The sequence below is a fragment of the Dendropsophus ebraccatus genome, chromosome 3 (assembly GCF_027789765.1).
Source record: "Dendropsophus ebraccatus isolate aDenEbr1 chromosome 3, aDenEbr1.pat, whole genome shotgun sequence".
Lineage (NCBI taxonomy): Eukaryota > Metazoa > Chordata > Amphibia > Anura > Hylidae > Dendropsophus > Dendropsophus ebraccatus.
This window is the reverse complement of record NC_091456.1, coordinates 40,932,845-40,949,696: the sequence shown is the minus strand read 5'-3', so window position 1 is coordinate 40,949,696 and position 16,852 is coordinate 40,932,845. Positions and strand designations below refer to the sequence as shown.

At 41.1% G+C, this 16,852-nt stretch overlaps 1 protein-coding gene across 2 annotated transcripts in view; it reads left to right on the top strand.

Moving 5' to 3' along the window:
* Window positions 1–16,852, top strand: part of SLC12A6 (solute carrier family 12 member 6) — a 36,816-nt gene that overhangs the window by 3,375 nt on the left and 16,589 nt on the right. The window contains exons 1-10 of one of the 2 annotated variants that reach the window (XM_069961547.1): window positions 5,569–6,107; window positions 7,670–7,714; window positions 7,799–7,887; window positions 9,613–9,735; window positions 9,845–9,991; window positions 10,526–10,580; window positions 11,092–11,222; window positions 13,124–13,365; window positions 15,165–15,379; window positions 15,734–15,892. In XM_069961547.1, coding sequence (XP_069817648.1) covers window positions 6,002–6,107; window positions 7,670–7,714; window positions 7,799–7,887; window positions 9,613–9,735; window positions 9,845–9,991; window positions 10,526–10,580; window positions 11,092–11,222; window positions 13,124–13,365; window positions 15,165–15,379; window positions 15,734–15,892 — 1,312 coding nt within the window. In that variant the 5' untranslated portion in view covers window positions 5,569–6,001. Of the gene's footprint in view, window positions 1–5,568; window positions 6,108–7,669; window positions 7,715–7,798; window positions 7,888–9,612; window positions 9,736–9,844; window positions 9,992–10,525; window positions 10,581–11,091; window positions 11,223–13,123; window positions 13,366–15,164; window positions 15,380–15,733; window positions 15,893–16,852 lie in introns of those variants that run through there. The other variant, XM_069961546.1, reaches the window with a different exon arrangement.

The following is a 16,852-nucleotide window of genomic DNA, read 5'->3' as shown; positions in this document are numbered from 1 at the left end:
AATGCTGAGCTTACAGGACCACCTCTGACAGTGGCAACCTTACTGTGCCACCATAATAATGTCAACCCCACATATCTCCTATAACAGTGCCAGCCCTATTGTGTATATTTTACAGTAGGGAACCTTCATTACTGGAGAACCTGCAGGCCGTCCGCCACTGCAGATACAATATAAGAAATGCAGTGTAACTGCGTAATATTGGTCATGTCCATATTGTCCTCATTGTGCCCTTGAGTGTCCACTATCAGAGTTGGTATCTGTTTCACTTCTAGTTTAAATAACCACATAATCTTTAGTTTGTCTGGTTTCCTCCATGCACGTGAACAGCGAGCCTGGCTGACCATTTATGCATTTCTAATTGTGAGAGGGAAGAAAGACGCTGCTAAACTCCTCTGGCTATGGCTTATAGCTAGGGAAGGGGTGGACATTGAAATTCAACATGCCTGATTCTTCTGTTCTGTAAGGGCCAGTTCACACAGAGTAAAAGAGGCGGAATTCTGCAACGGAACTCTCTGCCGCGGAATCCCGTAAGACTCTGTGTCATACAGGCTGTCTATGGGAGGGCTCACACGCCTCTGCTCTCTGCGCCTCTCCACTCGTAAGAATTGAGATAAATTCCTATGAGCGGAGAGCGGAGGTGCGCAAGCCCTCCCATAAACAGCCTGTATGACACAGAGTCTGGCGGGATTCCACAGTGGAGAGTTCTGCGAGGAATTCTACCTCTTTTACACCGTGAGAACTGGCCCTAACATTATCTGTAGGGGGAGACTCCTATACGCATTAGATAAACAGCCTGTGCCACTCAAACCAGCAGATTCAGTGATCAGTGAACTTTTCTACAGTGTGTATGACAGCCTTAAAGGGGTTTTCCAGGGACAAACTGTATAAAAGATTGGGGTGCTGCAAAAACAAAGCTCACTAACCTCCACCTCTGCTGCTCTGATGCTTTTTGGTCGTCATTGTTTTCTGCTATAGACCTTTCCCACAGTACAGTCATTGTACGTATGTCGCTATTTTCTAACTTGAGTTGAATCGTAGCAAAATATGAACACTGCTCAAAAAATAAATAAATAAAGGGAACACTTAAACAACACAATGTAACTCCAAGTCACATTTCTGCAAAATCAACCTGTCCAGTTATAAAACAACACTGATTGTAAATCACTTTTTGTGCAGATGAAAAAGATGAGAGGTAGAAATAATTAGCAAGACAACCACTATTCTGCAGGTGGTGACCACAGACAGGTTAGCTGTGTCTGCCCAGAGCATGGAGCAGATACCAGAAGACAGGCCAGTTTACCAGGAGGAGGCCGTAGGAGGGCAACAACCCAGCAGCAGGAGGAGGAACAAGGAGGAACAGGAGGAGCAGCCCTCCATGTGCTAGCCAGAGGTACCCTAACCACCATTAGGTGCCATGATGAGCTCCTAAAACCCAATGAGAGACCATTTGCAGATGTAGTGAGCCCTGGGTTCCTCCTAATGCAGGACAATGCTAGACCTCATGTGGCTGGAGTATGTCAGCAGTTCCTGCATGATGAAGGCATTGATGCTATGGACTGGCCTGCCTGTTCCTCAGACCTGAATCCAATCTAGCACATCTGGGGCATCATGTCTCGTTCCATCCACCAATGCCACGGTTCACTGTCCAGGAGTTGACTGATGCTTTACTCCAGATCTGAGGGGAGATCCCTCAGGAGAACATCCGCTGCCTCATCAGGAGCAGGCCCAGGTGTTGTAGGGAGGTCATACAGGCCTGTGGAGGCCACACACAGACACACACTATTAAGCCTCCTTTCCTTGTCTGGAGGCATTTCCACTGAAGTTGGATAAGATTTTAATTAGAGATGAGCAAACCTCGAGCATGCTTGAGTCCATCCGAACCCAAACGTTCGGCATTTGATTAGCGGTGGCTGCTAAAGTTTGATAAAGCCCTAAGGCTATGTGGAAAACATGGATATAGTCATTGGCTGTATCCATGTTTTCCACACAACCTTAGAGCTTAATCCAACCTCAGCAGCCCCAGCTAATCAAATGCCGAACGATCGGGTTCGGATTGACTCGAACCCAAACCCGGTTCGCTCATCTCTAATTTTAATTTGATTTTCTACTTTGATTTTCAGTATCATTCCAAACCTAGACCTCCATGGGATATTCATCTTTACTTACATTGATCATTTTATGTTTTATTATTCTCAAAGCATTCCACTATGTAATCAATAAAGATTTGCAGAATGAATATTTCATTCATTAAGATCTAGGATATGCTCTTTAGTGTTCCCTTAGTGTTCCCTTTATTTATTTGAACAGTGTAGATTTTTTTTTATTAGAAGTAAATTACAAATCTCTGGCACTTTCTGACACCAGTTTTAAAAGATTTTTTTAGCTGGAGTATGCCTTTAACATTAGCTTTCACAGGCAATAAGGCTATTTTAAAATACGGCCTTACTTTCAGTACATTAATGTGCCCCATTGAAGTCAACAAGAAATTGGCCAGCAGTGCGCAGTATAGAATACTGCCTGTAGTTGATTACGACCATCAAAATAAAGAACATGCTCATAATGTATGACCTGCAAAAAAACAGCAAACATAATGTATGTTTCTGCAAAAAAAAAGTTTTTTTTTTTCACACATTGATTTACTTTCACTCAAAATTATGCCCTTAATTTGCTATTATTTTGCTGTGTGAACATAGCTTTAGACTGCCAGATAGTGAGACCTGGCTCCAGAGGTCCCGTGGTGCAGTGCTTTACTTCACTAGAGCGGACACCAGACATCACACATGGCAGTCTTAGGTCGGTGTCCAGCTGCTTGACCATGGAAATCCTTTTCAAGGCTCTTGACACTTGGTTTTTGTTCTTGTCACCTTGAGAAGTAGTAGTGAATGATACAACACGGTATAGGCAATTTTATATGCACCACATGCTTGATCAGTCAGATAATCCTCTATGTGGGTTTGCATCATCTACCACATTGAGGCAGAGCTGATCATGAACAGAGTGGTTCCCTAACAAATGCTGCTTAGGGTGCACTTTATGTAGGTCAAGGAGTCAGTAAGAGGAGACAACTGCGATGATGGATTGAGCTGTTCAAGGCCATAGCGCATTGTTGTAAGTCTTGTGGCTTTTCCTGTGTTCTGTGTTGATGTCTTTTCCTCAGTGAAACACTTCCAAGAAGTCTTGACCACATGCCTTGCTATAAAGACTAGCTAACCATATTTCTCATACTCTGTCATTACACTTCACAGATAGTATTCAGTCCAGATCTGCCTCAGGCTATAGAGATGCATGGGATTTAACTATTGATTGTACCCAAAACTTAACATCCACTTTAGATTGGTATTTGTTGACAAATTCCTAACCACTGGTACGGCTGCAGTTTAGCCCGATTCCAGTAAAAAAATATTTCCACATTACACAGACAAGGCATCATCAAGTTTTAGGAAAAAATGAGGCAGTACAAGTCACAAAAACAAGCTTTATAGCTTCTGGCTGACTGAAACCGGCTTTTTGTAGCATAAACATCAGCTGAGTAAAAAAGCAATACAGCAAATCAAATTAAATATTCTTGGTCGGAAGTCAACATAGAAAATGAGGGGCAGCTGATACAGCGTGCTATTGTGTAATGCCAGCTACACCCTTCATGGTAAAACTAAATAATATATTAAGTAAAATGCTCTAGTATTTGTAAGTAGAAGGGTACACACATACAGGCAAAACCTGTCCCCGTGGGAAGCACTGCACTGTGACTTGAGCTGTGCTGTATCACTTCTTTCTTCATGTGGTTTCCGACCAGTGGAAGCAAGGTTTTCTAAGTTGACACCACGTGGTTTCCTCATCAAAAACAAATGGGGGTTTGCCTGTGTGAAGATATCCTCACAGTGCTTAATAAACAATATTCTGGTATGATTCTGGCCCATAGAGGGGCTGCTAAGCAGAGAACCCCTATCTGTGCACTAATCCGGTGTGTTATAGAGATAGAGGGGGTGGGAACCTCAATCTGTGCTTCAAGAAGTAGGCATAGAAACGTGGTGCTACATAATGGCCTAGACAATATACATAGTTGCTCAGTTGGGGGAAAGATCTGAACCAACATGAGAAAATATTACTATACTGAAAGAGTAGTAGATGCTTTCAACAAATAAGTAGAGATGATCGAACAGGGCCGAGGTTCAGGTTTGTACAAACCCGAACCATCGGCACTTGACTCCCGCTGCCTGGAAAACAGGGATACAGTAGGCTGTATCCCTGTTTTCCACGGGGTACTCATGCCGTCTCCACCTTCCCCACGGAACAGGAAGGCAGCGGGAGTCAAATGACGATGGTTCTGGTTCGTACGAACCTGAACCTCGGCCCTGTTCGATCATCTCTACAAATAACATGCCAGGGATGAACACATATCTATGGTAAGATAATAAGAAAGTAGTTACTAAAAGGGCAGACTAAATGGACCAGGTGGTCTTTTTTTTTTTTTTTTGCCAACAATCTCCTATGTTTCAATACGCACACCCAAAAAATAAAGTACACAAAAATAGCTGGATTCTATTACAGACTTGTTATGTGTTTAAAAACAATGAAAAAGTAACTGTCTGTAGGATGGGCTATCACAGATATTGTAGATGCAGCCGGACTGATAATAGTAAATCAGGATATTAGCTTCCAATACGTTGCATTGAAGATATCTGTCCCAAGGCAGAGTTCTGTCTCTGTTGGTTCCTGCTTCGACTGTAGTAGAACTCACTTCAACAATAAAAACAAGAAAACCGTAGCTCACTGTTGGCTCATGCTCAGACTCTCCACTTGATGATGACAGCGCAGGGAGTAACACTACATCGACAGAGGGTTTTACATTCATAGCAAAGAGGAAGTATCCAGCACTCATTTTTCCGGTGATTAAAAACATCACATTTTAATGTTCTTCAATTAAAAGCAAAAAAAAAAAAAATCAATAAAAAAATTAATTTTACATGTCCTGGGAAATGTACAACCCGACTGACACGCTTCAGGCCTACTAGATGGCGGTCTCGTATGAGGAAGAGCCAAGTAGCAGGTTCAAAACATGATTTTTTTTTTGCTTTTAATGAGGACCAATAAAATGTGATGCTTCTAAATCATCGGAAAGATGAGTGCTGCATACTTTCTCCTTGCTATTAAAGAGCGCTAAGTAACATTCTGAGGCGATTTCAACTTGGCATAAGCGTGTAAATTATGTACAAAAACACTATTGTCTGATTGTGACTACTTTGGTTATATTCTTATTAGGGTAACCCCGGGTTATGACGCACCCTTGCTTATTTCAGTAAGTTGTTGCTAGAACAGATGTATGTATTGTACATGTTATGAGTCACACCCCAGGCAGTTTATGAGAATATTTTAATCACAGACGCTCGGCTTGGCACCTATTGTACCGCACTGAAAAACAAGTGACAACTGCAGGCCCAACACCCAATCCACAACGCTTGAGCTTCAGATGGTAGGTGTCACAGGGAGGCGAGGTTACACACCTGTGTGGTCTGACTCGGTACTGCTGACGAAACTGTGCCTTTAAGATCATGCACCTCCCACATGGATGAAACATGTGACAGGGAAGCACTGATAATGAGTGTGTCCCAGAAGAGAGAGAGAGAGCGAGATAGTGTACCGGAGAAAAAGACCACTCAAGTTTCCAAAATAGGAAGAGACACAATAAAGAGATAAGAGCTGGAACACGAGGTGGGAGGGAAGGAGAGGATTGTTCGGCTTACAGTTACAATAAGTTTCAAGTGCACTGTGGAAAGAGAGGGAAGGATTGCAGCAAAGAAGCAGCCGCAAGTTAGAAAAGAATAATAGTAGGAACATAAAGCATTGCAATGTTACAAGAAAGCATCGGTAAACTGAGAGCACCACTGTTATAGACAAATAGCATTAAGCATGGAGGAGCAGTGACTATAAGGGCCAAAAAGTTAGTTTCAGGCTTTAAGAAGAGGTAAAAAGAAGCACCAACAAGAAAAGAGCAGTGTACAAAATGCCACATTTCACTGTGACCAAAGTGCCTGATTTTGAGGATGAAACTGAAGGAACAAGCTCAACCTCGCTTAGAGAGGCTGAAAATGATGACCTCTGGGCGGCTGGTGAGTTACGGAACCTTTTTTTTTTCTTTTTCCGTCCAGTCTGCATTTCTGTTTTTGTCTAATCTGTGGTTTAGAAAAATTTTGAATTTTGTGGCAGAATGGCAAGAAGCCCAGAATCAGCCGTACATTCACTTATAGAGAGGCCTGTGATTTATCAAGTGAATTATTGTGAATATATGTCCTATTACTGCTGTACAGTACTCACAATTGGTTGCAGAGACACTAAACCTAAACTGTCTTAAGACTGTAAGCTGTCATCTCAATACGATTACTGACAAAAATCCAGAAAAAATATCTTCCCTCACGTATCATCTGCCATATAAATAGACATACATTATTACCATGCCTTTATGTACGCTTCATGTTTATGATCTGCAGACTTGGGGCTAAGCATGCTAACCAGAACTACTGAATGCAACATATATAAATCTGTATACTTAAAGGAGTTGTCCAGCGGTCAACTGCTGGTGCATATAAAACAATAAACACGTTATCCTTACCTGTTCGCGTTGCCACAGTGATCTTTGCAGTGTTGCCGGTGTCCCCCGCTGCCTGAAGAGCCTTCACTTCTGAGACAAACTTGGAAGTGACAGCCCGCTCAGCCAATCACTGACTAAGATGGGACAGCCCTGCAGTCAGTGATTGGCTGAGCGGGCTGTCATTCCCGAGACGAGTTTGTCGCAGAGGAGGTTCTGCAGTCGGCGGACGGGGGGATATCGGCGACACCAGAGGAGGATACAGAGGGAGCGTAGACAGGTAAAGATATTGGGAGGAATTCATCATTGTGCACCAATGGCGTACATCAAGAAAAGGGGCAGATTCACCCCTTTTCCATGGCCTATGCCTGCTGTATCCCCTATTTGCCTGATGGGAAGGCGCGGCAAGGTGGGAGGAGGCCTTTTCCCTTGCCCGATTTATTAAGGTTTATGCCTGGTAACAGGTGTAAACCAGGTTAAACTCTACACCTGCTTCAGAGCAGGTGTAGGTTTTTGTACAGTGGCTGCACTGGGCGGGATGTACTACGAGGCTGGACCAGGCTTTAACATGTTTATTGTTTGTTTTTTTATAAATTGTTTATTTTAAGGTTTTCATAATACATGGGTTCATCAATGAAACAGATTAAATATGATGGTGGATAGGGCGAAACACCGCAATAAGATGGGGCCCATAACAAACTGGCCACCAGTAGGGGATTGTGGGAGAGACCATGAGGCCCAAAGGCCGACAACATGTTTATTGTTTTATATGCACCAGCAGCAATATATTAAAAAAGGCAGACCACTGGACAACCCCAGCCGACACTGACAGCTATTTTAGATCCTTGCACTGTTTATACACTGCTCATCAAAAAAGGCTTCACACAAGTTGCAGCCCTTATTGGGGTATATTTGGTTCTGAAAAATGTATTAAACTTTTCCATATAGAGCTGTTCTTTCATACTATGGCCAGTTCTTAAATAGTTAGATACAGGTAATTAGAAAACCTTATTTCTGTATTATAAAGACTTTCACTTTAAGTCATTTTAATAGATTATTATCTAATCCTATGTTTTCTTTCTTAAGATCGGAGTCAAACATCAGTAACAGAGGAGAACAGCAAGTTGCTAGGTACTGTTTAACCAGTTAATTCCAAGCATGATGGTGGTGAAGAAATGTATGACAGAACTTCTAACACAGCTTTGTCTTCTACAGAGATTGACCGGAGGAAAAACTCCACACTTTATCAAAACCATAGTGAGGAAGGGGAAGATTCCTATGACAGAAATCTGGCATTGTTTGAGGTGATAAAAGGCAGCATGGTGGCTTAGGGGTTAGCATTGTCTTTCAGCACTTGGGCCTTAGTGCCCTATTCCACCGGACGATTATCGTTCAGATTATCGTTTAATCGTTCGAATCTAAACGCTAATCGTTCGTTTGAATAGCAGTTAACGACTAACGACCGAACGAGAAATCGTTGATCGTTTAATAAGACCTGGACCTATTTTTATCATTGCTCGTTCGCAAATCGCAATAGCGACGACAAGAAGACTGCAAGAACGATCATAAGTAACGATTATCTTTCCATGTAAATGGGTGAACGATTTCAGGTCTTTCGTAATAGTGGTCGTTTGGATCGTTTATTGTTAACGATTATGCGAACGATAATCGTCCCGTGGAATAGGGCCCTTAGGCTCAATTCTTAACAGGTCTGGCTCCTGGTTATTGCAGGCACAATCACTTAAGACATCAGTAACATACACAAACACACACTTACACACAATACTGACACATACATTACTGACTGATGGTGCGTTTACACAGACAGCTTTATCTGACAGATCTTTGAAGCCAAAACCAGGAACAGACTATAAACAGGGATCAGGTCATAAAGGAAAGACTGGGATCTATCCTCTTTTCAAATTCATTCCTGGCTTTGGCTTTCAAAATCTGTCAGATAAATCTTTCTGTGTAAACGCACCCTGACACACACACACATTATTGACTGACAAACACACACACACAGCACTTACAGCTGAGTCTTCATCCTCTTGCTCTCTGATGTGCCGATCTCCACACTGTAGTATTGAGGATCTGCAGGTCATGTGATCAGGTCCTTTATCTCTCTCTCTCTCTCTCTCTCTCTCTCTCTCTCTCTCTGCAGGAAGCTGACAGGTCCTCCTCTTTCTGTGTTTTCTGATGTTCAGCTCTCTCACCCTGCACTACAGTGAGTGGGCTGAACATCAGAACACCGGGCCCCTCTCCCTCTCTGGGCCCTTAGAGGCGCTGTGGGCCCCGACACTTGCCCGGATAAGCCCTGTGCTGACGCCTGCCCAGGTTCTGAACTTGTTAGTTTGACACAACTAATCTCTCATAAACCCATGCAGATACAGAGTTATACATGTATTTTTACTCCAATATACATATTTTACAAACAGTAGAGGTTAAACTAACTTTTTGACCCCTTTTTGAGTATTTGCTACAACCTTTTACCGTAGAGTCCTTAAATGTTAAAAATAGGCCTCTGTCTTCCTTTTTACTTAAATCCCTTATAAAAGGGAGGTGAATACCATCTGGACCCGGTGATTTGTCTGTTTTGAGTTTTTTAGGCACAGCGCTTCTTTCTGGATTAGACAGATGACATGTAATGGAGAGCTTACCTTATATTTCCGTGTTTTATTTCTCTGCAGAGAAACATCTCACGCTAGCTTTATTGTTATAATTTATTATAAAGATTGGAGATGAGCGAATCGCTTTGCCATATAAGAGTCCATAGAGTACAATGAGAAAATAATTTTCCCCATTCAAATTCTCCATAACTGAATCTCAAACTTCAGTTTCCCCAGTGCATCCTTATGGCCAGTGAATTGTAAAGCAGTTTTCAATTGGTAAAGTTTGATCTGAGCTCCCCAAAGCATTGTTAAGCAAGCTTCTGAAGGAGACGACCGTTTCCACGAACACTTGTTTCACTTTGCTTCTTGTATACATATGGATATCATGCTTTGTTCTTTACTCCCTTTTGTGTACAGGAGGAAATGGACACACGTCCCAAGGTCTCCTCTCTGCTTAATCGCTTAGCCAACTATACCAACCTCCCCCAGGGTGCCAGAGAACATGAAGAAGAGAGCGAGGGCAAAAAGAAGCAAACAAAGGTGGGAAATGAGAAATATGACAGTGTATCATTCTTGTAAACCTAATCATCACAGAAGAAGATTATAAATGACACATATTTTATTTTATGCACAATTTTTATTTTCATAGGCTCCTCGAATGGGAACAGTAATGGGTGTTTACCTGCCTTGTCTTCAAAACATATTTGGAGTCATCCTGTTTCTACGTCTGCCATGGGTGGTGGGCACGGCCGGCATCTTACATGCCTTCTGCATTGTGTTTGCCTGCTGCTGCTGTGTGAGTATTAGAGAGTAACATTTAAAGCATAACTATCATTTAAACAAACTTCTGACGTGTCATAGTGACATTTGGAGATTTGTATCGGTGGGGGTCCAGGTGTTTAGACCTCCGTTGACCACTGGAAGGAATGGGCACGTGCGCTCAGCAGTGCACGCTCTGCCCCTTCATCTCCCCTGTCACTGCTAAAGTAGCAGTAGATGGAATTATATTGGGATCTTGTGAAACTTCTGGTAGACGCGATCTGGTAGACGCGAAGTTCTTTATATATTATATTCTTCATTATAATTCAGTCTACCTCTACATTACCATTGAGAGCGGAGATGAAGGGGCAGAGTGCGGGCTGCAAAGTGCTTCTGCCCTTTTGTTTTAGCGATCAGCAGGGATCTCAGCATCTGGACCCCCACCAATACAAATCTCTATCATGTAACTATGACATGTCAGAAGTTTGTTTAAATCATAGATACACTTTGATAATGAGGAATAGTAGCATGAGTAGCATATGTAACAGCAATGATTTTTTTTTCCTTTCAGACAATGCTTACAGCTATCTCTATGAGTGCAATTGCAACAAATGGGGTAGTACCAGGTAAATAAAATTCTTGTATTTCCATCTGTATTCTCATTTTGCTACTTTTTTCCTCCATTATCTAAATGATATACAGTTTTCTTCATGGTCCATGTAGTAGCTTATTGCTTACTACAAAACTGTGTGTAATTACAATAAAACCTCTCCGAAAAGACCACTGCTTTAAAAAGACCACACTCCCTCATAAACAAAAAGTCCCCATCCCCAATTGTTTGAATGTACATCGCCTGTACATATGCTTCCAAATGAGCGTCCTCCGATCTGATTCTTGTTTTAAATGCTATGAACCGGGTGTCATATATATATATATATATATATATATATATATAGATATATAGATATATATATATATATATATATATATATATATTTTTTTTTTTTGTATTATTTTTTTAATTTTATTTATTCATATTTATATGTTTTTTTAAATAATTGTGTGTTATCTATTTCATTCTTCAATACCTATGTTTACTTGTATCCTCTTAAGTTAGAACTTTTTTTTTTCCCTCAGCGGGAGGTTCATACTTTATGATTTCTCGGGCTCTTGGTCCTGAATTTGGTGGAGCTGTTGGTCTCTGCTTTTATCTCGGTACAACCTTTGCTACAGCCATGTACATACTTGGAGCCATAGAGATATTCCTGGTAAGAGAACCTGTAATTTACCTAACAGAATCCTATACATACTGTGGAGTCTGATATTACACCAGGTATTACGGTGGAATGACAGCATTAAAAAACAAGAAGTAAAAACTGAAGTGCACATCGGTCTTACCATATTTGGTAAACCCCCATGTCCTGTCTTTATTTTCTTACAAACAGTCCTAGAGCTAAGAAAATATACTCATTGACCAAAAAAAAAGCACCAAAAGACACTTGTTGGATCTTGTTGTAGATCCCGCATGCTCTTAGGTTGGCAAATCTGGTTCACCATGAATGCTCGATTGGTGATAAATCTGGCAACCGAGCATTGCATAGAAGTTTTGCAATCTGGGAGACTTTCCTGGAAAACCCTTGCTCTATGTGGGTGAGCTTTATGCAGCTGAAAATTGCCAGTTGTACGCCCTGCCCTGAGAGGGAACACATGTGGCCAGAGGTTGTCCTGCATATATCACCTAGCTGTTAGTTTCCCTCATATAACTACCAGGGGTGACTGACTGTCCTATGCAATGGCTCCATAGATCATCACACAAGCAGCTAGAGCAATGTGTGCTCACCACAAGGCCTCCGTACTCGAACATTACTGTTGTTGGATCCCTGTCTACAGCAGGACATGAAATGGGTGCCCAGTAACACCAAATTTGCTTCTGTGAAGTGCCTTGAAATGGTCCGGGAGAGAAGGGTATGTAATGAAGGTGCCAACCGTGCCAAATGTTGGACAAGGAAACTGTGGGAGCTGCTTTTGTTTGTCAATCCCCTTTATTGGTGATGTGTCTGGTCTGTATGCTGTATGAGTGCACTCACATAACCACTGCTCCCAACACCTCCTAACAGTTTAGTCAGAACAGCCTTGATGGGAGACAAATTGTTGAAATGACCAATCCAATGATGTGCTTCCTCTCAAAGTCTGTCATCTGTGCAAAACTAGCATCTGTGCGTTGTAGGAGCATGTCTAGTAATCAAAGATCTCTCACCCTGAGGTACACTTCCTTAAAGTAGCATTTGAGAGCCGTTTTTTAGGACAGCACAGGAAGCCCTTTTACCTCCTGTTGTTGCAAGACCCAGTGTCTAACCAGATAAATCAGACCACAACCGTATCTGAGACATAACTGCATGCTGAATTTTGTAGTAATCCAAAATCTCTTCGAGTGTTTTCCTTTTTTTGTCATTGAGTATATATTCTTTCTGAAAAATACCTGAACACATTTTGGCAGGGTAAAGTAGGAAAACCTTACCATGGGAATCTGTTGCCATATGTTTCAAAACTTATGTGACTAGAACCAAAAACAAGTATAACCACGTCAATGTGTCCTGTCACTAGACATGTAACAGTGATGTATCCAGAGCCGAAGCCAGGCTTGGCTTTTCTTAAAGGGGTAGTTTGCAAAAGAAAAAATAAAAATTTTTTCAAATCAACTGGTGCCAAAAAGTGCCAGAGATTTGTAGTTTACGTCTATTAAAAAATCTTCAGTCTTCCGGTACTTATCAGCTCCTGTATGTCCTGCAGGAAGTGGTGTATTCTTTCTACCACATCCTTTAGGAAATACAGCAGATGATAAGTACTGGAAGACTGGAGATTTTTTAATAGAAGTAAATTACAAATCTCTGGCACAAAATAATTTGAAAGACAATTTTTATTTGGTGAACAATCCCTTTAACCCTGGGCAGAGGTTCAGTACACAGACTTAGCACCATATAGAGATGTCAAAGGCCAAGCCAAAATGGCATGATAACAAGTGCTCCTGTGCTTCTTCACCCTTGGGCATACATCTGCTCACATTATCTAGATAGACACCATGCCATGTTGCCATGCTGATCTTTCATATTTGCTAGCTTGATGATACTCCATGTAAATGGTTTCTGACTGTGCCTATTTTTTTTTGCAGGTGTACATTGTTCCTGAGGCAGTCATTTTCAAATCTGAAGGAGGGGCAGAGAACTCAGCTGCCATGCTTAATAACATGCGGATCTATGGCACTGGATTTCTCATTCTTATGTCTATCATTGTGTTTGTGGGTGTACGCTATGTGAACAAGCTGGCATCACTGTTCCTGGCCTGCGTCATACTGTCTATACTGGCCATCTACGCAGGGGCACTGAAATCCGCCTTTGCACCTCCCGATTTCCCGTAAGTCTTAAGGGTAAAGACTGCTGAATTATTTAATGCAGAAGTCTGGGACTGAGGTTACTGAAAAACAAAAAAGAGAGTGTTGTATTTATAGCCTGGGGTGAATACATTGGCAGGTTTTCAGATGTGCATGACTCTATGCCGAGTCCCCGCACATGACCTCAGGTTGACAATTCACAGACAAAGTCCAACTTGGCAGCTGTCAAATAACTCTGGTATAACATAAGGCTAAATATAATGATGAACAATGTATGTTGACTCCACCCTACTATGGATATTGAAAAATGTAAAGTATATACTCCGAGTGCACTACTTTTCCGACACCCAAGAATAACATAGAAAATATAGCAATAATGTAGGCTCTCTAGGAGTAGATCTTATATGGCTGGTTCTATGTAAATAACTAGGTTTACAAGGAGATTTTTATCATGAAAAATATCGTGTTTTTATCTTTTTAAAACATTTAAAATTCATATAGTCATAAAGATCATGATCATACACAATAAATCGAAATAAATAGATCCAAGGTGAAATAAAGCAAAACAAAACAAAAAACAGAAATGCAATATACAGATTCAATTCATGAAAAATAAATATTCAATAGAAAATCAAAAATACAAAATGATAAAACATAAGGAAAAAATCTTATGTTGAAAAAAATAAAAAAATAAATAATAAAAAATAAAAATCCAATGTCCTATATTATGGTTTAGAGTATCAGCGCAGGGCCCTTGCGCTGTATGTTTAACAGTTAAAATCGTGGTTTACATATGGAATATGTCTCTTTAAGATATTTTAAGCTCTCTAGCCCCTTATCCTGTATTGGTTCCGGACCGTATAGCAGTATCGTAGTATAGCGGTATTGTTCAAATGGTGACCGTTGCAGTACAGCGATATAAACAGTAACAGTTGTGATGCGGTAATACGTTTGGGTGAAGATATTTATAACATTTTAGTTCTATAAGTCCCGTTTCGTATATATCTGTATATAGATTGTGTTGGTGGATAATCCACCTCTCACCCGATATCTAGTAGTCGATAGCCGTGTAAGGGATGAGTTGGTCGGACTTCAGGTTGTATAGTTGTCCGGTCTCCGTTGTTCTCGCTTGCTGGCGTGTATGGAGTCTATCCAGCAGCTGTCACTATGTCCGCGTGGTATGGAGCGCGCGCTCATTTGAATCTCTGATAACGGTCCTGGTAAGTACAGGGTGGAATACAGGGTAGAGGCTACGATGATGGTTAAATGTAAATATAAATGACTTTATCGGTTGAGTTATCCTTATCAGACGCGTTTCTGGAGTATGCTCACTCCTTTCCTCAGTGAAAATGGATAACTAGTTTTGTATTTTTGATTTTCTATTGAATATTTATTTTTCATGAATTGAATCTGTATATTGCATTTCTGTTTTTTGTTTTGTTTTGCTTTATTTCACCTTGGATCTATTTATTTTGATTTATTGTGTATGATCATGATCTTTATGACTATATGAATTTTAAATGTTTTAAAAAGATAAAAACACGATATTTTTCATGATAAAAATCTCCTTGTAAACCTAGTTATTTACATAGAACCAGCCATATAAGATCTACTCCTAGAGAGCCTACATTATTGCTAAATATAATGATGTATGGTGTTTGCCTCACTTAGATGTTGTGGATTTTACGGTTATGTTTTTTTTCTTATTTGGACATTACTAGAGAATTTTAGTAAACTATGTGCTGTAACAATCCAACAGGTTATCTAGTGAGCAAATATAAGAAACCGTTGCCTTAACCTGTCATTTTTCTGTTTGTTTTAGTGTTTGCTTGCTTGGGAACAGAACCCTGTCCAGACTTGATTTTGAAACTTGTGCCAAGATAGTACAGAAAGAGAATGCAACGTTACCATCGGACCTGTGGGACCTTTTCTGTCACCCAGCTGGGATGTTCAATGCTACGTGTGATGAATACTTTGCCCACAATAATGTCACAGAAGTGGAGGGAATTCCAGGCTTGAGCAGTGGCATTATTGCTGGTACCCCATATTTTTTTCTCTTTCTCTCCCTCCGCTTCTCTTTACTTCCAGGGTATGTTCACACTGAGGCGGAATTCTGCAGCGGAACTCTCCACCCGCCTGCTTTAGTGTCAAACGGCGTATCTATGGGAGGGCTTGTGCGCCTCTGCTGTCCGCTCAAAGAATTAACATGTCAATTCTTTGAGCGGAGAGTGGAGGAGATTGGAGGCGAGCGAGCCCTCCAATAGAGACGCCATTTCACACTGAAGAAGGCGGGTGGAGAGTTCCGCTACAGAATTCCGCCCCATTTGCTCAGTGTGAAATACCCTTACCTGATATCCTGTATGACTTATCTCTGACTATGACTTTTTACAGAAAATCTTTGGAGCAATTATCTTCAGAAGGGAGAGATGATAGAAAAGGCGTCTTTACCCTCATCAGACACAGTGGGCTCTCCTTCCAGCAGTTATGTTCTGGCCGACATTACAACCTCTTTCACCCTCCTTGTTGGCATCTTTTTCCCATCTGTTACAGGTATAAAATGTAATTATAGTATAATCATTTACCATGCACCTCCCTTGTTAGATACAATTTACTATCAGGCAGATGGTACAGCAATAAATCTACCATATACTAAATTAGCCAGCTGGGTCCTGTAGAGACAGAGTATCCTACTACTGCTCCTTACATCAGCTTACTGCACAAAGTTCCTGCTCTGCGTTTTTACTTGGCCTATTTGTATTTGTATCTGTATGCACATTATTGTTGTAAGACTTGAAAAGATGTAGGGTTAAAAAAAAACTAATCACTGCTCAGCTTTCAATTATGTTATAAAAGAAATCCTGAGCTGTGATTGGCTGCTGTGGACACAGATTGATGAATTGTAAGCCTGTGTGGGCAGAGTCCTCTCTCCCTATGCACCTGTCATAGACTTTATTCGAACAGGAAACAGTGGGAGACCAGGCACTGTCGGCTGCTGGTTAAAGCGCTCAATACAGTGAAATCCTAGGTGCATTGCTCCCTGGGAAATACGAGTATGCAAAAAAGAGCTTGTGGAGCCTCATTTAAGAGTCTTAAAACACAGCGCTTTAACCAGCAGCTGGCAGTGTTGTCGTTTGGCTGGTCTCCCTGAGATGAGTGATCTGTTTCTCTTATGGCTCTACTAGGCATTGCTCCCACCTAGCCAGAATCCTGCTCCACACTGATGAGGGGCAACATGTCATTACATTGACTTATAGGGCCAATTAATATGGTGGTTTTGGTGGTTTCCTTACAGGAGCCACCCCTTGGCTGGGTCCTTCCCGGAGGGATATCTGGCTAGTTCTGTGTTTCGAGATTCTTAAATGATTCTCCACGGGCTCTTTTTTGCAGACTTTATTTGTGTAGTTTTTTTCTTGATTTTATCTTACGTTCTGCATGTGTTAACCCTTATTATTTGTACAGCGCTTTAGAATCAGAGTGGTTTAAAAAATAAATAATAATAAATGGATCCTT